A 23,329-nucleotide genomic window follows, 5' to 3' on the forward strand; every position below is an offset into this window, starting at 1 on the left:
CAAGTTCCGCCTCCCGGGTTCACGGCATTCTCCTGCCTCAGCCTCCCGAATAGCTGGGACCACAGGCACCCGCCACTATGCCCGGCTAATTTTTTGTATTTTTACTAGAGACAGGGTTTCACCGTGTTAGCCAGGATGGTCTTGATCTCCTGACCTCGTGATCCACCCGCCTCGGCCTCCCAAAGTGCTGGGATTACAGGCGTGAGCCACCGCGCCCGGCCTCCAGGAAGTTTTTTATTTCAATGTGATGTAATTAATTTGGACCCAAGCTCTGGGATGGACAGCTCTGAAAGCTCAAGCAGATGTCTTTCCAATGGTATTGAAGAAGGGGGCCAGGCACGCTGGCTCACACCTGTAATCCCAGCGCTTTGGGATGCCAAGGTGGGCAGATCACTTGAGTCCAGGAGTTTGAGACCAGCCTGGGCAACATGGCAAAACCCCGTCTCTACAAAAATTATAAAATAAATAAATAAAAAAGGAAACAAGTCTCATACTGCTATGGGGAAAGAAAAAAAAAAAAGAAAGATGGCCAACTGTGTAAGTCTAGAGTAAGCCACCTTGAGAGGCTGGTGGTGCAGCAGCAGCAGGAGAGAGGAGAGAATTGGGGCTGTGGTGTGCTGTCATAACACAGGCTGCTGTTATGGGGACTAGGATTTGTCCCCTTGAATTTATCTCCTCCTCCCCTTGACCTGGCCAATTTTATAACCATTCCTTCCGTTCATTAGCTCAGGCACAAGACGCTAGAGGGAAAAACTTCTGAAACTCAAAGCCACTATGCTGCTGGTTCTTTCCCCAGGAAACACACATGGTAGAAAAGCAGCAGGCCAAAAACTAGAGATTCCAGGATTATCTGTCATTTTCAAAGATCTGGGCTCTGAAAGGCTGATGTCAGCCACTGGGTGCACAGCTGCCCCACCTTTGGTTCAAGCCTCAAAGCTCTAACCGTTGCAACCCAAAGCTCTTTCTATCTCTGAGATGACATCTAGAACCTAATAGTGACCATTCCACTACAAGATACACAGAAGGCTTTGACATGTTCTGAGTACACAACGAAGAATTTCAGTTGGCTATACAGAACTCTAGACGAGAAGTGCTTCATACTAAACCAGTAACAAGGATAATTTCTCTTCCTATGGAGGTTCCTGGGTTGAGGCTGATTTCCACTAGGCACCAATTACTTAAAGGGCACAGAACACATAAAAGGACTTAAAAAGACCCTGAGAGTACCACCCAAATATATGGCTTGCCATTTGCTTAAACAAAGCAAAACACTAGATCCCAGGGGCCCACCCTCCCATCTACTGAACCACCTTTTCAGCAAACCTCTTCTGCAAAGGGGGCAGATAGTAAACTTTATCAAGAGCCAAAATTAAGAACACTACATAGGGACTTTTATAACAAGAGAAAAATCTAACACATTTCCACAATTCTTTTACTGATAAAGTTCAGAATATATTGAGTACAATTTTTTTTTTTTTTTGTAACGAGATCTGCTAACGAGACAAGTGGATTTCTTATTTTTTGGGGGAATAACATTTCAAGTCATTGGGATTCAAAGAGTGTTCCATACCATCAAATTGACTGCAACGTTTATATGTACAAATAATTCTTAGCTCATGACTGTACAAAAATTGGGAGCTCAGTTATAGTTTGGTGATTGCTGTGGTACTCCTGTGATTGGGGTGGAGCCCAGGAATCTGCATTTTACATGCCTCTCACGTGATTCTGGTAATGGGCCATGGACCCAATGGACTATCCAATCCTCGGAATCTCTGTCCACCAAAGGGGCCTGTGGTTTTGCAGTGCGAGAACCCGGCTGTGCCACCTACCAGTTGCTCAACCTCTCCAAAAATCAGATGATTCATCCTCACAACAGGGGTGGCATTGCACTGCTTGGCCTACCCTTAAAGAGTTGCTGGGATGATTAAGTGAGATGATCCATGAGGTGCTATGAGTATACTATGTCCCAGATACTAAAGACATGCCAGTTATGTTGTTTTTTTTGGCTGCAGATGCAGACTGCCTGAGCAGCTCCTGCTTGTCTTCTCCTTACTCAAAATGTGTCCCCCAGCACCTTAAAGGCCAGATCCACTTCAACCTAACCCACTGTGATGTGCTAAAGCAAACTCAGTGCAAGGCTTCATAAAATGATAATCCACAGCCCCTGGTCCTGAACCTCCTGGTCCTCTAATATCTTCAACCAGGATGCTATCCACTCTTCATTTCAGCATCTTCAATAATAGAAAACTCATTCTCTTTCTACGGTGGCACCACTCCAAAGCTGGAGAAGAAAAAGGTCTTCCTTACAGTATCTTAAGAAAAAAAGGGTGTTTCAAAGGAGGCAGTAGAGTCTAGAGGTTGAGTATGCAGACTGGCTGAGTTTGAATGCTGGTTCTGCCACTCACTGGTCACATGATAACCCCTGTATGCCTCAATTTCCATATGCACAATGACGATGATAATAATAATACCTACCTCATAGTGCTGTTGTGGGGACTAAATTAGTTGATACATGTAATCCACTTAAGAAATGTGCCAGACACAGCGTGGTTGCTATGTAAGCATTAGCTAATATTGTTATTATCCTAAACCATGGAGGAGCTCAAAGTAATGCCTGGAAGCACCCTGATATGTCTCCGAGACTAACACTGTCATATGGACAGCATATACTGAGGGCCATATCAAACCAATTTTGTCATCATTTACTGATTAAATGGGATTATTCCGTTTTACAGGTAAAGAAACAAAGCTTCAAAAAGGTAGGTTAAGCTCACCAGCCCAAGGTCACAAGGGCAGGTAAACGTATCCTACCTCCTTGTGGCAGGAGGAATTCAAACCCAGGTCTGTGTAATTCCTAAGCCCATCTTCATCATGGAGCCCCTCAGACTCGAAACTACTATCAGCAGCAGAACTCAACTGACTATGACCATAGGGGAACTCAGGCTCAATTTTCTGCCTGCGAGTTCCTGGTTGGCTTGCATAAACTGTAGTTAATATCACGCTACTTGAACCCAATTAGGCAGTAAGTCAGCCTGGAAAACATCATGCGATGTATTCCAAAGGTCAAAGTAAAAGCTGGCTTCCAAGGCAGCCTCTGCTGGACACTGCCATGAAAGTTAGTCTCTGCACAGATACCAGAGTTCAGCTCGAGAGGTGCTTAACCAGCACCTATATCGGCTTTTTAAAATTCTCAGAGATGCCAGCATCGGAGGACCCGACGCGACTAATTGCCTGGCTCCTAAGTCAACATCCAGAAAAAGGCGGTTTACTTTTTTCAAAAGCAAACCTTCATCCCTCTCTTTCGCTTTAGGATCTCATTACTATTGTAGCTGCCTTCTCCCAGGCAAAAATAAAAGGGGGAAGGAGCAGGTTTAGACCGAGGAGGAGGGTTCCCCTAGCCTGCAGGGCGCTGCAACATCCACCTGAAACACGGAGCTCGACCTACCTTCCCGGAGAGCCCAGCCCGGGAGGGCGTTTCCCCAATGGATCGACAACTCTTCCCTCCCGGGGAACAGGCTGCTGTCCTTGGCTTCAGTCAGGGCCACTAGAGTCGCGTGCGCGACACCCCTCACCCCCGCCAAAAGAACCTCATGTTTAATGTTCCCCTTACTCTATCACTTCCGCCGAAAGAGCAAACACCAGAGCGATCGGTTAGTCCTTAAGGCCACATTTAACTACGTCTGAGCGCCTGCAGGAGGAACGGCGAAACCCCGGAGAGGAGGGCGGGGGAGGCAGGGAGCGCGTGGGGGGGCATTTGCACAGAGGATCGTCGTCCTCCCGGCGCCGCGGCCGCCGTGACGCTCCAGCACAGCCTCAGGCCGTTGGCGCGGGGCGGAAACCCCCATCGGGGCTCATAGCACAACTGGGGGTCCCCAAAGCCGGCTCCCCCTGCCTCCTCCGCGCGGGAGGCCGTCGGGGTGATGGCGCAAGACTCCGCTCCCCCCGCCCCCCACAGCGACAACAGCCACGGTGACAAAATGGCAGCCCGGCGCCCGGCAGTCGTGCCACAGGCGCGCAGGGCCCTGGCGGCGGCTCCTGCCCCCCAGTAACGCCTCGGCGCCCTTCGGGCTCAGCCCCGGCTGGGCCTAGCCGTTAAAAAAAATAAATAAATAAAAATAAATAAATAAAACACCTGGAACTCAAAACCAGCCTAGAAAGCCACAAGGCCGGCCCCGCGCGTACTGCACCCCCGCCGCCCGCCTGCCAGCGCCCCGCGCCACATGGAGCCCAGAGCCCGCATTCCGAGCCCCGCGCCCCGCGCCCCGCGCCGGGGAGGAGGGGCGGGGCGTGCGGCGCAAGCCCCGGGAAACATGGCTGCTCGTCCTATTTCGGCGTCGCGGCATGGCCACCAGCTCCCGGAGCCCAGTTGGGAGAGGTGCCGAAGGTGGGTGTGTGGGGGGCCCAGGGGCAGCGCGGCGGGGAGGGGCGCAGGGGGCGCGCTCCGGGAGCCATTTGTCTTAAGAACGTTTAAAAAAATACAGTTCCTCCTCCCCCAACCCTTTTGTCCCTCTTTCGCTAGCTTTCTCCCCCTCCCCCGCAAATGTGCAGAAAGTGCCCCCTCCTCCGCCACCCGCGCCCCACCCCGCCTCCAGGCAGGGGGCAGGCGTGTGGGCCGCGAGGCTGGGAGGCGAGGGGGCGAAGCGTGAGAAATCGCTCCCAGTACGGCGCGGTGCGCTCCCCTCCCCAACACACACACACACACACTCGGGGAAGTTTAAAGAGCCGGTTCGACCCGCTTTCCTGCTTGCTCCCGGGGGGCCGGCAGCGTCGGTCGGGTTCGCCAGGCCAGCCGCGCCCCCGCACCCACCCGCGGCGACCCCGGCCCCGCGCTTGGCGCCCTTCCCCCTCCGCGCAGGGGGCTTCCGGAAAGTACGCGGGAAGACCGCGGCCCCGGCCCCCTCCCCCATCACCACACCCAGCCCCCAAACGCTAAGCGCCGGGTCCCGGCCGGGACGAAAGCGGCCGGAGAGAGGCAAACCGCCCGCAAATAGTGCGCGGAAACTCCGGCCTCCACCGGCGGCGCCCCCTCCTCTCCCGCGGCCGCCCCCTCCCCGCCCTGCGCGCCATAAGGCACTCGCACGTCTCCAGTCCACAGCTGCGTTAAGGCGGGGAGGGGGTAGACAAAAAGGATCTTGTTTTCAAAAGTCTCACTCAGGTTTGGGGGAGGAACTAGGGAAAAGAGGAAGCGAGGCCTGCCTTCGCCGGGATTCGGGTTTAACGGGCTAGAGGGGCGACAGGCCAGCGCACGGTGCTGCCCAAACTCCCAACTCCATGGAGCTCGGGCCACCGAGACTGGGGGCGTCCTCCCGCCAGCGCGTCCCCGGTCCCCCCAAGGGGCCAAGAGGGGAGTTGGCCGGGGTCTCCGCCCCAGAGCCGCCAACTCGCCGAAAACACTCAGGTTTGAAAGCGAGAGGGAGGCAGAAATAAAAACCAGCGTTCGAGTCACCCACCCTCACCTTCCCCTCCTCAGGGGTAAGCTTTCGCTCGAGCCTCGCGATTCCCACCCGTGTAAGTTTCCTCCGGCCGTGCTCCCGCCGCTGCCCAATCAATAACGGCGGCTAGGAGGCAAACTCCCATCCTAGAGCTGCGTGTTTGCCATGCCCGCATAAACGTGGACGCAGCCAGTACCCACCACGGGCGCCAGCTCCGGGCAGCTCGCGTCCTGACAAAGTTTCCCGTGCCCATTTATTAAGCAGGCGCCGAATGGCTGCCGACGAGCCGAGCCCTGAGAAAGACGGGCCGGGGGTTCGAGCTGGGGGGCACCAGGGCCCAAAGGCTGGCATCTTGGGGAAGCCGGAAGGAGCTGGGGCGAGGGGGCACCGGGACGTAGCCTTTGGGCAACTTGCACCAGCGATCGCTGGAGGCAGGGAGACGCGGGGATTATCTGTGCCTTAGCACGTTCGAAAATCCCTCCCCCTCCTTCTAATTTATCCTCCCTTCGGAAGGAAAGGAAGAAACATCAGCATCTGGCCCGAAGGTGGGGTGGAAAGAGTGAGGGAGAAAGAGGAGGAGAGGAAGGGAGGCAGAGAAAGGGAGGGAGGGAGAGAAAGGGCGCGTTCACGAACACTACAAAGTTACAAATATGGCTCCCCCGTCTCTCGCCTCATCACTGCAAAGAAATGAAGACGCACTTTAAACTCCAGCCATTCCCAACTCCGCTGCAGCCCCCTCCCCACGCGCTCTCCCCGGGGGCCTCGGCCCACATTTATCAGAAACTAAACCGGACTCGCGAAGCCCCAAACTTATTGTGTGTGCGAGCGAGCGAGCGAGAGAAAGGGAGGGGGGAGGCGCGGGAGGGGGGCGGAAGGGGGGATACATTTATAAAATGTAAAACCCTCTTTTTTTGTTGTTAAATCCAGGAGGCAGCCCCTCTCCTCCTCCCTCGTTAATCTTCCCCCCAGACGGAGTCACGGGAGCAGCGATCTCCGAGGGTGATTTCGCCTCATTCTCTCCGACCCAAACGCGTGCGCCCGCCGGCCCCCGATGGGTGCACACTCGCACGCACACTCTCGCACCCACACTCGCACACGCGGGAGCACACGCACAGGTAGTCACACACCAAGGGCAGCGGCGGCGGCAGCCGGAACATGCTCGGATGGCATTGCAACCCCCCAGCCTTGCCAATTCGCTTGCAGTCCGACCCCCAAACCCGCACCTCCCGGGCGCCCCCCCCCCAAAAAAAAGTGCCTCCCCCCAGCGCGCACACACACACACACAAAGTAGGAGAATGGACCGACAGAGATATTTTTGGCAAATGCTCACATCAGAGGGCGTCCTGTTCCGCAGCTCTAAATGAATCCGTCTGCCCATCTCCATCTCTCGCGCTCTCTCTCTGCAGAGGCTCCCGCGCCGGCGGAATTCAATCAATAAACCCCGAACCCACGGCCGCGCGTTTTAGGACTTTGAAGGCTCAACCAGCTCCGCTCGGTTCTCGAGCCCCCAGCACCCGCGGCGCACACTAACCTGATCGCCGTGGAGGCGGGATGTGCGGCCCCACGGACGAGCGGCAGCGGCCCGAGCCAATCGCCGCCGAGGGTCTCCGGGCAACAGCCAATGGCAGTGGCGGCGGGGGGGGGAAGGGACCAATGGGCGGGCTGCGCAGCCGGCCAGGGAGGCTCGGCCATTTGGTTGTGGTGCCGGAGACGGACCCCTTTAGATTTCGGGGCGGCTGAGGAGCGCGGCGGCTGCTCTGTGGCTGAGTGAGGGGGGTGGGCGGAATGGCGGGGGCAGGGAAGGTGACTGTGCCTCGAGGGCCGAGCCGCCCGGCCTTGCCAGCCAGCCGCCGCCTCAGAGTTCGGCCGGGGGCGGGGCCGCAGGTGCGTTCTGCGAGGGGGAGGGGCGCGGCCGGAGGGGTCGGGTCGGGGTCCCCGCCCGGCCGAGGGCTTCGCGGGGCAGCGCGACGGGGTTGCGGAAGGAGGCGGGCGGCTTGAGGTCCGGGGACCGCGGGCTGCCCAGCGGGAGGGCAGATGAAAGGCCTGGAAGAAGGAGAGGGATCAGGGTGCAATGCCGGGAGGGGCTCGTCGGGTCCCGGGTCCGGCGGCTCGCGCTGGGGAGCGTGGCTGCCCCCGTCACCCCAGCCGCGGCTGCCCAGCCCGCGCGCCCCTTCCCCTCCGGCCTCGTCCCTGTCAGGCCGCCACCATCGCCACCCTCGTATACATAAGTCAGTAAAAGCAAGATGCTTCCACTTTTGGATGACTTACCGCGCGGTCGCGACCCTTCCCACGAAGAGGCTTTTCAGTTTGCTGTCATATTAGGTCAGCTTGGAAGAACTGATCACCAAGAGACACCCAAGATCTTGTTTAGGCAATAAATGAATGAAGACCATGGATTAAGAACTGTTGCTAGATATGTAGAATATTAAAAGGTGGAAAAGGAAGGTGCTCATAACTCCTGGTTTTCTGGACCAAACATAATTTATGGGCTTTATAGACCTAGTGAAAGAGAACGGCGCACGGTTTATTCTAATCGTCCACCTGAGTCATTTGGTTCGGTTTGGGTTGCCAAGGAGGCTCTAACTGGAGCACTTTCTCCAGGTTTTTCGGCGTGCTTGCCTTGGGTATTTTTGAATCACATTAAGTTTTAAGAGACCTTAAAGCCCTGATGCCCACTGAGTTACCGACTTACGGCACTAAGTTGGCTGCCTGTGGCTGTTAATAAACCACGGGGATTGTTGTCAACAAGGACAGATACATCCTTACCTTTCCACACGACTGTATTTTAGTGTTTGTTTCTACGTGTCTGCACTCTTCCCCACACACCTCAAGGTAGTTTTTCTGGATACATGTGTTTATTTTTCAGGAACAGGAGTTCAAAGGAGACATAAGCCAGTATGTACGTTGCAAAGTTAAAATACTGTTGCATAATAGCAATACAGTTTCATTCTTAGACATATGAAGTTGAGGAAATAAAAAGTGACAATGTAAATAAAACACATATAGAATGCTTACACTGGGGAAGAAGCTGTAGTAACTTTAATATTGCAACCTGATGGATTGCAAGTGTAAAGCCCTGCAACTAAGGATTTTACTCAGTAAATTCTTTCAGATAAAATGATAAATAGAATTTGAAGTCTGATGTTTACTCTGAGTAGGTGGGAAATGCAACATAAAAGTTAGAAGTCATTGTTTTATTTCATCTGGGTATAAATAGTATAATTTATTTAACTTGTTGACTTGACTGTCATCCTCAGATTTTGTTAATCTTATTGAAGCCTATTTGTATAGTTGGAATTTATTCTAAGTTTTATTGGCTTCTTTGTAATACATGAGGAACCCCAAATTTCTTATGCCATTGAGACAGTTGTTATTTCTGGATATGGTGTTTAGGATTGTATTCAAACAGAACTCTTATCAAAACAGGTCAATATGGTGTGTATGATCTGTGTAACATAGGAGTCCTGAAGTTTGTGTTCTCTTTGATGGTAAATGTTCATCTTCAATTTAAAAGTTTAACCACAGTTAAGACCACGCTGCTAGCAATGCAATATGAGACAGTGTCTTTCCAGAGGAGTAATCCCTTAAAAACCAACCAATCAAATGCAGAGATATGCCCCATCCAGCTTTGCTAAATAGAAGCAAATAGCTCACTTTATTGTACAAAGACTCAAGAGGAAGACTTAGAAGCCCACCCCCTACCCCATTAAAGAGAAAGTACAGAAACAAATTAGAATTGAAAAAATCATGGCCTGATTACTAAATCCAAACGTTAAATGTGACAGTTGTTTTTAGAAGCATCTTACATTTATACATTTTGATGACTTTTGTATTAATGTTAGAAGATTGAAAGAAGGCTTCACTGGATGTCAGTCGTTACAGAAATTGAAATATCCAAAAGTATATGTATAACCAATTGAGTAATTTCCGTTTTCCTTACATACTTGAAATAAATTTTCTTCTGCTTTTACAAATAGATCTATTTGTAAGAAAATTTTCATATGATTTTGCTTTTTTATTATTAAAAAAGGAATATAGCTAAGCCAAAGCTGAGCTGTATTTGCCCCACACAACATGACCAAATATTAAAAAAACACTGCTCTTACATATCTTATTTTACAAAGTTGTTTTTTAAATTACATTTTATTGTATATTATAGTAGTAAATAAGTGTTCTAAGTGGCACTGCATTTCAGAAAATACAGAAAGAAATCCCATATCAAGGAATCTTGGCTGAATTTTGAAACGGAGTTGGGAACAGGTAAGAGTTCCTATCTACGGAGTAATTCTACAACAGGAATTGTGTTTGAAAGATGTAGAGTCTCTAACCTCTGAAACTAGGTTTGAGTCACACTGAGAAGAATAAATGAGATACAATTCAAAGTTTAACCCCCTAGAGAGATAGATGGCCCAGGAAGGAAAGATCTTCCCGCCTTCCAGAATATCCTCCATCAAGAACCATTCCAAATAAATGAGCAGCCTATTTTGTTCTCAAAGACATGAACAATGAGTGTCCTTAGGCTCTTTTGAAATGTGTAGGAGAGTACTGTTTTACAAATAACCATATCGTTACTATTGCCATTTTATTAGGTTGGTGCAAAAGTAATTACCATTTTTTTAAAAAAAGGCAAAACCACAATTACTTTTGCACCAATAGCACATTTGCCCTTGTTTGGTCTCTAAAGATGGAGACCCTTTGGTTAGCATCCTTTTTATGAGTCAAGCTAATATACCCACAGCTCAACTTTTTGTTCTTGAGCTTGAATCACATCACTGGCAATCGGCCATAGTACTCTCTTACCTACATCATGGTTCTGCTGCTTGGACCCCAAAGACAATGACATGGAAAAACTCCAGCTTAATTATGGTCTTTTTTGTTTGTATATGTAAATAGTTTTTAGGAATGTAGATTATTCTTTTGAAATCTGTGGTAACAAATGTGAAAACCACTACATTTTATTTATTTTTATTGAATAGCAAATAATGTTGAAGCCTGGGATCTAAAAAGTTAAATATTCCTTATTTTCTTTTGCTTAATTATTGGATAATTTAGAAAAAGAATTTTTTTTTAATGATTGGACAGTTACCTTATTAATGGATTGGTCAGGGAGAAAAAGCCCTGTTGGATGAAAACTGTCATATATGTGACTTTTAAAGTGAAATTAATAAGCCAGGCATGGTGATGTTCCCCTGTAGGCCCAGCTACTTGGGAGGCTGAAGTGAAAGGATCACTTGAGCCCAAGAGTTCAAGAACAGCTTGGACAACATAGCAAGACCTGTTTCTCTAAAAACAAAAAACAGTAAAAATCTTAAAAACCGCTTAAAGATGGTTGGTTTCTTTTAAAAAGGAAAAAAAGGCTCAGGTGCAGTGGCTCACGCCTGTAATCCCAGCACTTTGGGAAGCTGCAGGCAGATAGCTTGAGCTCAGGAGTTTGAGACCAGCCTGGGCAACATGGTGAAACCCCATCTTTACCAAAAATGAAAAAAAAAAAAAAATTAGCCTGGCATGGTGGCGTGCACCTGTGGTCCCAGCTACAATAGAGGCTGAGGTGGGAGGATCCCTTGAGCCCGGGAGGTGGAGATTGCAGTGAGCAGAGATCACGCCTCGGCACTCCAGCCTGGGCAACATAGCCAGATACTGTCTCATTAAAAAAAAAAAAAAAGGCCGGGGGTGGTGGCTCATGCCTGTAATCCCAGCACTTTGGGAGGCTGAGGTGGGCAGATCACGTGGTCAGGAGATTGAGACCATCCTGGCTAACGGTGAAACCCCGTCTCTATTAAAAATACAAAAAATTAGCCGGGTGAGGTGGCGCACGCCTGTAGTCCCAGCTACTCGGGAGGCTGAGGCAGGAGAATGGCGTGAACCCGGAAGGCGGAGCTTGCAGTGAGCAGAGCACTGCACTCCATTGCACTCCAGCCTGGGCGACAGAGCGAGACTCCGTCTCAAAAAAAAAAAAAAAAAAAAAAAAAGGCCAGGTATGGTGGCTCACGCCTGTAATCCCAGCACTTTGGGAGGCCAAGGCGGGTGGATCACCTGAAGTCAGGAGTTCGAGACCAGCCTGGCCAACATGGTGAAATGCCATCTCTACTAAAAATACAAAAAAAAAAAAAAAAAAAAAGCCGGGCTTGGTGGCACGTGCCTGTAATCCCAGCTACTCGGGAGGCAGAGGCGGGAGACTTACTTGAACCCAGGAGGCAGAGGATGTCATGTGCCAAAATCGCGCCATTGCACTCCAGCCTGGGCAACAAGAGTGAAACTCCATCCCAAAAAAAAAAAAAAAAAAAAATCACTTGCACACTTGTTTGGAAGTCTCTAGAAATTTTGTGAATCGGTTTCTTAAATATATTTATTAAAGACAGTTTTGAAGTAGCAATGAGGGAAGTTTGTTTACTATTCATCAGGAAGAAAACCAGAGCTGTAAGCTCTTACTTTTAGTATTAAAATATGGCTGTGAAGGAAAAAAATAAATGCCTTAAAGACAAATAATGGAATGAGGAGCTATAGAACAAAGTGACATAAGGCAATTTTGGTTGAAAAATAGAAATGCAATTAATTTAGATTCCACTAATTTGTTTTAATCCATCTAGAGTTGAGGTTTACCTCTATGAAGAAAAGAATACTAAAATCTATTAAGATATGAGGTAGAGATCAGACTTTTTAAGAACTTTTAATGTTTTTACCATTTGCAAATGGCATTTATAACTTTCGTATACATAGTAAAATTATGTATACAATAATTAAATCCTCTTAGATTCTCTGCTTTGTAATGGCAATTATTATTTGTACCTCTAAGTAATTATCTATTTGTAAAAAATTTTCTACAGCACCTCTTGAATTAGAGATCAATTTAATGCATTCTGAGAAATTAGTAAATTTTTAACGTATTTCTAGTTGAAATATTGGGTTCTTTCAGGCGAGTATATGTATACCCTAAACTTTCTTTGGAAGTTCTGGATCCTAGCAACTATAATATAAAAACTTTGAATTCATTTGTACATGACGAAATGAGATAGCCATGATAGGCATTAGAGGACTTTTACCCAGTGGAGGAACATGTTTTACTCTGCTGCATTGGTCTTTTTTTTTTTTTTTTTTTCGTTTCTTTTTGAGACAGGGTCTCACTGCCACCCAGGCTGGAGTGCAGTGTTGTGATCATGGCTCGCTGCAGCCTTGACCTCTTGGGCTAAAGCAGTCCTCCTGCCTCAGCCTCCCAAGTAACTGGGGTCACAGGCATGCACCACCACACCTGGCTAATTTTTAAATTTTTATAGAGATGAGGTCTCACCATGTTGGCCAGGCTAGTCTCAAGCTCCTGGGCTCAAGCGATCCTCCTGCCTGGGCCTTCCAAAGTGCTGGGATTACAGATATGAGCCATGGTGCCCAGCCTTGCATTGGTCTTATAACTCAATAATGTACGTGAAATTATTGTATATGCCTTCTTTGTATATGAGAATTACCACTTCTACATATATATTGGAGGGCAAGTCAAGTAAGTGTGACAAACATTTTTCACTAGGCTAGACCAACTCATGTCTGTGTTCATGTTGAGAAGTAATTCTATAGATAAGGCAGAAGAGCAGACAAACTCAGGATACAAGTGTGCAAAGATGTATAACAGACATGTTGATCATCGTATCATAGCATTTTTATAATAGCGAAAGAAAGAAAAGAAAGGGGAAGAGGGAAAATGAAAAAGAAAAAAACAGAAAAGATTCATATGCCCAGGAAAAATGTCTGGGAGAGTATGTACCAAAAAATGTTTAAAAACTTTGATTACAACGGTTGTGCATGGGCGATGAGGTCATAGTGGTTTTTGATTTTGGGGTCTTTTATTTGTCTATATTTAAAAAGTTTTCCATTGATAATTTTTGCAATGAAACAGGTATTTTAATGGAAATTATAGGTGTAGATGATATGTGGAATGTTTATGCTAGTCAGAATTTTTGGTGAAGATAACAGAAATTTACCTTGACCAACACAAGAAAAAGGCAATTTTTATAAGTCTGTCACAGAACCAAAGAAGAACAAGGTCCAGGAAAGAAGAAGCCAGGGAAGCTGGCAACTTGGAGCATAGCCAAGATGGTCCCTGCCCTAGGTAAACTCTTCAGAGGACCTTACACCTCAGAAGTCATCTCTGCTATGCGCTGTGAATCCCACCATACCTACAATGATCTCAGCATCCTGCCTTTTTATGTCACTCCCTCGAGGTTCAAAGCCCTTGGCAAGAACATTTGCAGATGCCCCAGCTGTCAGAGAAAAAAGATTATCTTCCTGCTTTAGCTTCCACAGTGGGATGTGTGACCCTGCCTCCTGCCTATTTTAGGACTCTGCCTAAACAAAGTGTTCTGGTGCTAGGTGACCAAAACCAAAAATCCACGAACATGTTCTAACAAAATAATGCTGTGAAGGTTTCCTGATGAGCCATGTTACTCCCATAGTATCTCCCCTCTTCCTCCCTACTACTTACCAGCAAGAGACCGTACCACCTATTTAGGATCAATGTAAAGCAGAGGTAATATCTGAAATCCCAGTTTCTTTTCAAATGCTTCCCTTTCCAAATTTGAAGCCAGAAGAAACAATGTATCACTGCTGATGTCAATAAGACTTCCTCGGCTGGGCACCGTGGCTCACACCTGTAATCCCAGCACTTTTTGAGACCAAGGTGGGCAGATCAGTTGAGGTCAGGAGTTCAAGACCAGCCTGGCCAACATGGTGAAACCCCAACTCTACTAAAAATACAAAAGTTAGCTCAGTGTGGTGGCACACGCCTGTAATCCCATCTACTTGGGAGGCTGAGGCAGGAGGATCGCTTGAACCTGGGAAGTGGAGGTTGCAACTAGCCAAGATGGTGCCACTGCACTCCAGCCTGGGTGACAGAGTTAGACTCCGTCTCAAAAAAAAAAAAAAAAAAAAAGAAGACTCTACCACAGCAGAACTGGTGATAATCTTAAGATTTGGAAAGGAAATGTCCCTAGTAGAGATATTTGATTTAAATTACAAGGAATTTAGTTCTAAGGGATAATCGACATATTTCATAAATAAATGCAGATATCTCTAGATATCAAATGATAAAAGATCTTGAGCAGTGATGGATTACTGCTAATGGGTTTCTGTCTGCCACTCTGAGCACAATTCAGGCTCAAGTTAAGAACTGACATGAAGGGTTGGAGAATTTAGTCAAAATCTGGAAGTAGGCAGGTGATCACAGGCTAACTAAGAGTTCATAACCGGATGCAGTCATTGAAGGACAATTGTGAAGAAAAAATGCTGATGGTGAAACGAATGCAAAAACCACAAACACATTGAAGAGGCCTATATTCCTGGGAACAAAGAGGAAGGTTATCGATGTGCTTGTAGAAAACATATTAATACTGGAATATTGTCTTCTTTCCCATCATTTCAGGTCAGTTAGCTTAGATTACTATTCAGCTAGAAAAAACAAATGATACCCTTGCAAGGACTCTGAACAATATTGGAATTCAGCTGTTTTGTTTCTAATAAAACATGGTTTAACTGTTACATGAATAGAAGTTCCTTATAAGTGCCAATTACTTCTTTCCAGAGAAGCAGTGCTAAAGATTCTGTTCATTGGTACACTAAGTGTTCTTCATGACCCAGTGTTTTATTTCCTATAAGTTAGCTTTTTTTTCTCAGATGATTTAATGAAAATTATGGCAGTCTGCTCATTGTTCAACAAAATCCATTTCCTCTTCTCCTTGAACACAAAGCTTGACTATGTTTCCTAGATGGCCCTTGCAGTTAGATGGGGCCATGTGTCTGGGTTCTAGCTTGTTGATTATAAGTGGAAGTGATGCTGCCACTTAAAGGCTTGAAAGTGCCACTGCATACTGACTGAGATGCAGTGGAAGCCTTGTGTTTATGAGGTGGACCCCCTCTCAGGCTGAAATGTCTCTTAAGAGTCATTTCAGCAACCTATTTACTTGCCCACCAAGAGAGAAATTGTGACTAAGAAACTTTTATGGGGCTGTGCCATTATATGCTTGTATCCGTTTGTTACTGTAGCCTATGCTAGTAACTAATACAATAATAAAGGTTTTTTTCAGTCTTAGTTTTCTATTCATTTGTAGACCAAGTGTAAATGTGAATATTGTATTTCCATTGTATCTTGGCTTACATGTTCAAAGCACCATAAAACAGATAAAAGGATTATATTAACAAGTACTTAATGAAGAAAAGATCAGTGCAAGGGAGTCTATGGAATAACATGCAAATATGTCTCTTTCCCCCAAACTTAGTGCTTGGCTCATAGTAAGTATAAAATAAATGCCTGTTGTTTCATCAATAAGTAGTCCTCCCCTCCCAAGCTGCAGACTGACATTTTATTTGCTCATTGGACATTTCCAAATAGCTATCTTACAGGAACAAACCACATGACATTTCCAAAACGAATCTCTTCCTTGCCAGCCTCTGCCTACTCTGCCTCCACCAAACTACCTTTATCCTTCCGGCTCTCCTGTTTTGATTAATGGTACCCTTGGAATTGTCCTCTGTTGACTCCCATAACCAAATGGTTAACTCGTCCTCTAAGTTTCCAACTACCTTTCCTCCTATCAGCCCCACTTTTTCACCACTCTATCCAAGCAAGCTCGCCCCACCCTTTCTCATGTCTAAATTGGCACCGTGTGCTAAGAGTTCCCAGGCTTTGGGTTTTCTCACCAATAACGTTTCAAAAAAGGGTTTAGGACCAACACAGAATTCCCAACTTTTAATTTTGCCAGATAAAGACATTCTTTAAAAAACTTATCTTTTATTGTTCTATAGACTATTTTTAAAATGGCAATGTAGGGAGGACTCAGCTTTAGAATATAGGACACTCCTCTACATTGAATTTAATTTTATGAGAATTCACTACCTTGTTCAAGATTGAGTAGTTGGAAACTCTTGTCTAGATCAGCACTGGCCCTGAGGTCTTGATGTGGTTTTGTGGCCAGATGAATGTTTCTGAGTTCCAGTTCCAGTGCTCCTCCGGTCAACAACAGCCTCTCTGGTTCCCTGTGGCCTGCTTTCTCCCACCTGGCATTAAAACTCCCCAAAGAAGGCCTCATACTACCTTCCAGTGTTATCTCTAATTTCCAGGCAAATTAGACCTTCTATTATTCCTTTTTCTTTTCTATCTTTGACTATGCAGTTCTTGCACCTGTACAGTCTATCCTTTTTTCCCCACCACGAAAAATTCTACCCAAAATTTAAGACCACATTTGATATCATTGCCTCCTTTGAAACCTTTGATGATCCATTTTACCCACACAAACAAGAGCCTTCCTCTCCTTGAACTTGCATAACATGGTAAAGTATAGCAAGTGGCTGCTTTCTTCCACATGCTGTGCTTATTTACCTCTCCCACAAAATTACAATAAATCCTTAAAGATAAGAAAAATGTTTGATTCATTTTTATTACCCCTCCATTATTTGAACATTAAATGTTGAATATATATTTAATGACTTAATGAATACTTTAGACATAGTGAACTCCAGACTTTAAAAAGTATCTTTGAAATGTTTAAATAACTTTAATCTTCAATGTCAAGTAAATAACAATAGGGTATTGGGGAAACAGAGATTGCTAAGTAACTTCTTTATTCTTTCCAAAATGAGGGAAACAAAACTAAATTCCAGTTTCCATGATCATAACACAGAAGCTTTTCTACTATAAACATTGTATTTTAGGCTCCTACCCAGGAATTGTCTTTTATTTTAGGTGGCTAACCAGGAATTGAATTGTCTTAAAAGACAATGTGTAGGAGAAATAGCAATTACAGATCTTCCTAACTCTGATCTAATTTTGTGTACAAGCCATTTTTAGTGAAGGTACTTGGGCACAGCTTTTATTCCTTTAGATTTTGTATTCATCAAAAAGCGAGAAAAAATGGGGTGACAAAACTCATCTATTTCCCTCTTATTTCACTTTTGAAGGAAATCAGAGCACTTGTACTTCCATGTTCTGTCTTTGACCTAAGAAATATTTATTTCTGTAGTGTTCTATTATTATGAAAATCAATATTGGCCAAGCACCATGGCTCACGCCTGTAGTCCCAGCACTTGGGAGGCTGAGGCAGGCAGATCACCTGAGGTCAGGAGTTCAAGACCAGCCTGGCCAACATGGTGAAACACTGTCTCGACTAAAAATATAAAAATTAGCTGGGCATGGTGGCGCACACCTGTAATCCCAGCTACTCGGGAGGCTGAGGCAGGAGAATCGCTCGAACCCTGGAGCTGGAGGTTGCAGTGAGCTGAGATCACGCCACTGTACTCCAGCCTGGGCGACAAGAGCCAAATGTCTCAAAAAAAATAATCAATATGTAAATTTTAAAGTTTTATTCCACTTATATGAATAATAGAAAAGTCCACAAAGATTAGGTCAAATATATTCTATCTTGTTATTAATCGTTTTTGGGTTTGTTTTTTGTTTTTTTGAGACGGGGTTTTGCTCTTGTCACTCAGGCTGGAGTGCAATGGCACGATCTCGGCTCATTGCAACCTCCGCCTCCTGGGTTCAAGTGATTCTCCTGCCTCAGCCTCCTGAGTAGCTGGGATTACAGGTGCCCGCCACCACACCTGGCTAATTTTTGTATTTTTTTAGTAGACATGGGGTTTTGCCATGTTGGCCAGGCTGGTCTCAAACTCCTGACCTCAGGTGATCCACCTGCCTTGGCCTCCCAAAGTGCTAGAATTACAGACGTGACCCACCACGCCCGGCCATTTTTTTGCATTTTTTAGTAGAGACGGAGTTTCACCATATTGGTCAGGCTGGTCTCGAACTTTCAACCTCAGGTGATCCACCCACCTTGGCCTCCCAAAATGCTGAGATTACCAGTGTGAGCCACCGTGCCCAGCTGTTATTAAGTGTTTTATGGAAGGTATGAAAATAAGAGACAGAACCCTATAAAAATATAGAACTTTTCTCGGCTCTTAGCACTGTCCAGGAAAATACAATTTGTAATCTGAATTTTAGTCAGAGCATGTGGTAAGAGGCTTTTTATGTGTAGCCATGCACTACAACTAGAGATGGGAAAAACATAATGGTTTTTTAAATTTATTCCTTTTAAAAAATAAATTTCTTGACATCCAGTTCTAGTCACGATTGAGTAGCTGGTACTGGACTCACCTTTCTGATGTAAACAACAATAGAAGCTAGACACATTACGTAAAATGACAACATGCGTCACTGGATTATTATCCTTCAGAAAAGGGAAGCACGTGGCCAACCTCACATTCGTCCCAGCACAGAGAGATGGAGCCCAAAGAGAGAGCGGCAGTGTCTCTGGGCAGAAGAAACAAAGATCGGAGCTCAGGCCTTCTAACACAGCTGGGTTTGGAGGGCAAGGTCACTTAGAGGCAGGAGCTACAGAAAAGGAGCCCTGAAAAATTGCATTAAAATTTCCCTCAGCTATTCAGCCCACTGTTAAGATCTGTATTTGCAGGGCAAGACTTCAGAATGTCTAGCAGATAATAGTTTTTGGGAGGCTGAGAGCTGAACAGAGATTTCAGAGGCTGCACAATAATGTGGATATGCAAGAGGTTAGGCTCATTCTAATGTAGAATGTGTAAACCTTCGTGGATGTCTAGGTATTCATGGAGACTCTAGAAAGCCCACATCCTAGGATTATGGACCATGAATGACCAGTGTTACACAGTAGGAGTGAGGGCTACATTTATTTGTTTATTATTTATCTATTTTTTAAATGTAATACTCTTTATTTAACTTCAAAAACATTTCAACATTCTAAGCAAAAAATAACAAAATAGCAAACTGTGTTTAAGTACAGAAGGTTCTTGAACTTTCATTGATACAGTGGCTCTTCGCTTTGCTGACAATGAAGAGTTCTATAGTTTGTTTAAAAACAAACAGTTTAAAAACTACCCCACTTAACTGAAACAAAACAAAACAAAACAAAAAAACTTCTCATGCCAGCTGATCCCCCTTTGTCCACGGCTAAGATGGCAGCAGAATGCTGTCATTATATACAGAAACAAGACAACCTGAAGCTAAATGGATGCCACTGCAGAGTCAACAGGCCCAGCCTCACAGTGCAGGTCCTGAGCTATCGCCCCTCCAAAAGGCATCTTCTCCACAGCCTCGATGCCAAGCAAGGAGCATCCGAGTTCGTCTTGTTTGTTTTGTTCTTTTTACAAATATATATATATATATACACACACACACACACACACACACAATTGATAACTTAGAATTTCTAGCCAATAACCATATAGTTAACACCACCTTACCAAAAAAAAAAAAAAAACCCAGAAACATCTTTAGATGCCTTGTCACACACCAACAGCAACGTGCACAGAGGGAGGAGAACACGAGAGTGCCTTTCATTTTGAAAATGTTTGCATGGGGTCGATGGCTGAGGAGAAGCTGGGAGCGAGCCCAGGCGGCAGTTTTTAGGTCCATCAGCACTGCACTGCAGGAATGGCAGATTTTGGGATCTCTGCTGGCCAGTTTGTGGCAGTGGTCTGGGATAAGTCATCCCCAGTGCAGGCTCTGAAAGATCTGGTGGATAAGCTTCAAGTGTTAACTGGCAATGAGGGCCACGTGTCTGTGGAAAACAACCAGCTGTTGCAGTCTGCCCACAAATAATCCAGCTTTGACATTATTTTGTTGGGCTTAGTCCTGGGAAGCACCGCTCTACTGAGTGCTGAGATTTTGGCTGAAATCGCCCGGATCCTTCGGCCTAGTGGATGTCTTTTTCTGAAAGAACCAGTAGATACAGCTGTAGATAACAACAGCAAAGCGAAGACAGCAAGCTGTGTTCAGCCCTGACTGCTTCTGGTCTTGTGGAAGTGAAAGAGCTGCCATGGGAGCCCTTAAGCCCTGAGGAGGTACAGTCTGTTCAAGAACACCTGGGTCATGAAAGTGACAGCCTGCTCTTTGTTCAGATCACAAGCAAAAAAAAAAAAAAAAAAAAACTTTGAAGTGAGTTCTTCTAGTCAGCTTAAGCTTTCCATCACCAAGAAGTCATCTCCTTCAGTGAAGCCTGCTGGGTACCCTGCTGCTGCCAAGCTGTGGACCCTCTCAGCCAATGATATGGAGGATGACAGCATGGATCTCATTGACTCAGAGGAGCTGCTGGATCCAGAAGATTTGAAGAAGCCAGATCCGACTTCCCTGCAGGCTGCTCCTTGTGGGGAAGGGAAAAAGAGGAAGACCTGCCAGAGCTGCACCCGTGGGCTTGCCGAAGAACTGGAAAAAGAGAAGTCAAGGGAGCAGATGAGCTCCCAACCCAAGTCAGCTTGTGGAAACTGCTATCTGGGCAATAGTTTCCACTGTGCCAGCTGCCCCTACCTTGGGATACCAGCCTTCAAACCTGGGGAAAAGGTGCTTCTGAGCAATAGCAGTCTTTACCATGCCTAGGAGGGACCCGACATGGGACACATCTGCTCCTTTGGCCAACTCCTGTTCCTCAAATCCCACCACAGTGCTCCTCCCACCTCCTCTGGATTTCTTCTCTCTGAGATCCATTTGCAAAGTGGGTGCTTAGCAGACAGATTGAAGCTGGCTGGGGGGGGCACAGTGGTGTGTTGTGTATATCAAAAGACCAAGGTATTATGGGGCCCCATTATCCAGAATGGGATGGGTTTCTTCAACTCATGTTAAGAGAAGGGAGTATGTCCTGAAGAAGCCCTTCTCCTCATGTTAAAATGCTGACCAAAACACTCTTGAGCCCAGGCATCCTTGAGCATCAACACTCTGTGACAAAGCTCCAGGCCCTGGCCCCTAGTCTAATCTCAGCAATGCTACCAGCTACTTGTCTTTCAGAGTTGTTAGTTTACTCCATACTTCGTGACACGGTCAAGTGTCTCATGACCTCAGGGCACCAGAGGAGTCATTCACTGGTTGGCGTGATGATATCCAGTGTCCCTCTGCCCCCTTCTACCCCCAGCCCCATTTTACTGTAGCATTGCATCTGTGTCCTGTTGCCATTTCTGTTAACCTTCAGGTATTAAACTTGCTGCATATCTTGAAAATAAATAAAATAAAAATGTTTGGAAATATGTACAAATTTGATACAGTTTCAGGGTTCTCCGGACACCCATGGCCACTTCATGTAAACCACTGACAATTTCTAGAGCACTTTGAGAGGCTACAATATGATCATGATCAAATTTTGTAATTCTCAGATAAAAGATGTGTCAATTATGTCATGTGAGGGCTAAATTTAAATAGACACTTGCTGCTAGAACAAGATTCAACATTCAGAAGAATATCATCTAGAGCCCATCCACTGTATTAACCACTATATACAGCATACAAAAAAAAGTCACTGAACATGCAACAAAAAAAGAAAAAGGAAGAAACAACCAATCAGGAGATAAAATAGTAAAAGAAGCAGACCCAGAGATGATTCAGATACAAGAGTTAGTGGACAAGGATTTCAAAATAATGATCATGAGTATGTTTTAAAAAATTGGAAAGATGGATAACATGGATGAAAAAGTACTTTAACTGATCATTTGAATCTATGAATAGGAATCAAATGGACATTTTAGAAATGCAAGTTGAAATGTCTGAAGTTAAGAACTATTTGAATGGTTACAGCACCAGGCTAGATTCAAAAATAGTCACAGAAAATATTCAAATGGAACACAGAAGGAAAAAAACATAATGGGGATAAAAAATAACAGAGAGAGATGTGGGGCATAGGCAAAAGGTCTAATGTATGTGCAATTAGCATTCAGAGAAGAGAAAGAGAAAGAACATAAGTAATCTTGAAAAAATAATGGCTGAGAATTTTCCTAATCTAATAAATGATAAAGTTCACAGATTCAAAAAGCTTCACCAAAAGCTTCAAGCAGGATAATAAAAGCACACCTAAGCAAAGCACAATAAAACTTCTGAAAACTTAAGATAAAAAGAAAATCTCTTTTTTTTGAGACAAAGTCTTGCTCTGTTGCCCAGGCTGGAGTGCAGTGGCACTATCTTAGCTCACTGCAACCTCCACCTCCTGGGTTCAAATGATTCTTGTTCTTCAGCCGCTTGAGTGGCTGGGACTACATGCATGCGCCACTACACCCAGCTAATTTTTGTATTCTTAGTAGAGATGGGATTTCACCATGTTGGCCAGGCTGGTCTCCAACTCCAGACCTCAAGTGACCCGTCCTCTTCGGCCTCCCAAAGTGCTGGGATTACAGGCATGAGCCACCACACCTGGTCCAAAAAGAAAATCTTAAAAGCAGCCCAGGGCCAGGCATGGTGGCTCACGCCCGTAATCCCAGCACTTTGGGAGGACGAAACGGGTGGATCACCTGAAGTCAGGAGTTCGAGACCAGCCTGGCCAGCATGGTGAAACCCCGTCTCTACTAAAAATACAAAAATTAGCCAATCATGGTGGTGGGCGCCTGTAATCCCAGCTACTCAGGAGGCTGAGGCAAGAGAATCGCTTGAACCGAAAGGCAGGGGTTGCAGTGAGCAGAAATCGTGCCACTGCACTCCAGCCTGGGCAATAGAGCGACACTCTTAAAAAAAAAAAAAAGGCAGCCAGAGAAAAAAATGATATAATTTCTCTTGGGGAACAACAATAAAGATAACTGATCTCTTAACAAAAACCTATGGACAGCAGAAGACAATAACATCTTTAAAATGCTGAAAGAAATACAAAGCTAAACAAAAACCCTGTCAACCTAGAATTCTGTTACCCTCCACCAAAAAATACTTCAAATATGAAAGTGAAAAAAATGTCCTCAGACAAATAAGAACTGTGAAGTTGCACACCTAGTAGACTAACATGAGAAAAAATCCTAAAGTAATTTATCAGGTCAGAGAAAATGATCCCATGTCATCATGCCCAGTAAATATGAAAGAAGGCCATTCACCCTTTTTTTTTTTTTTTTTTTGAGATGGAGTCTCACTCTGCCACCCAGGCTGGAGTGCA

The 23,329-nt window shown here is 45.6% G+C and overlaps 1 protein-coding gene and 1 pseudogene across 1 annotated transcript in view; one reads left to right on the plus strand and one right to left on the minus strand.

Moving 5' to 3' along the window:
* ANP32A (acidic nuclear phosphoprotein 32 family member A) overlaps positions 1-6,980 on the minus strand; it is a 41,889-nt gene extending 34,909 nt beyond the window's left edge. Inside the window, exon 1 of the mRNA XM_004056396.5 lies at positions 6,763-6,980. Coding sequence (XP_004056444.4) covers positions 6,763-6,816 — 54 coding nt within the window. The 5' untranslated portion in view covers positions 6,817-6,980. The remainder of the gene's footprint in view (positions 1-6,762) is intronic.
* A 12,756-nt stretch (positions 6,981-19,736) lies between these two features.
* LOC101123721 (anamorsin-like) lies at positions 19,737-21,400 on the plus strand (annotated as a pseudogene).
* The last annotated feature ends 1,929 nt before the right edge of the window (positions 21,401-23,329 follow it).

Source organism: Gorilla gorilla, chromosome 16 (genome assembly GCF_029281585.2).
Source record: "Gorilla gorilla gorilla isolate KB3781 chromosome 16, NHGRI_mGorGor1-v2.1_pri, whole genome shotgun sequence".
Classification (NCBI taxonomy): Eukaryota; Metazoa; Chordata; class Mammalia; order Primates; family Hominidae; genus Gorilla; species Gorilla gorilla.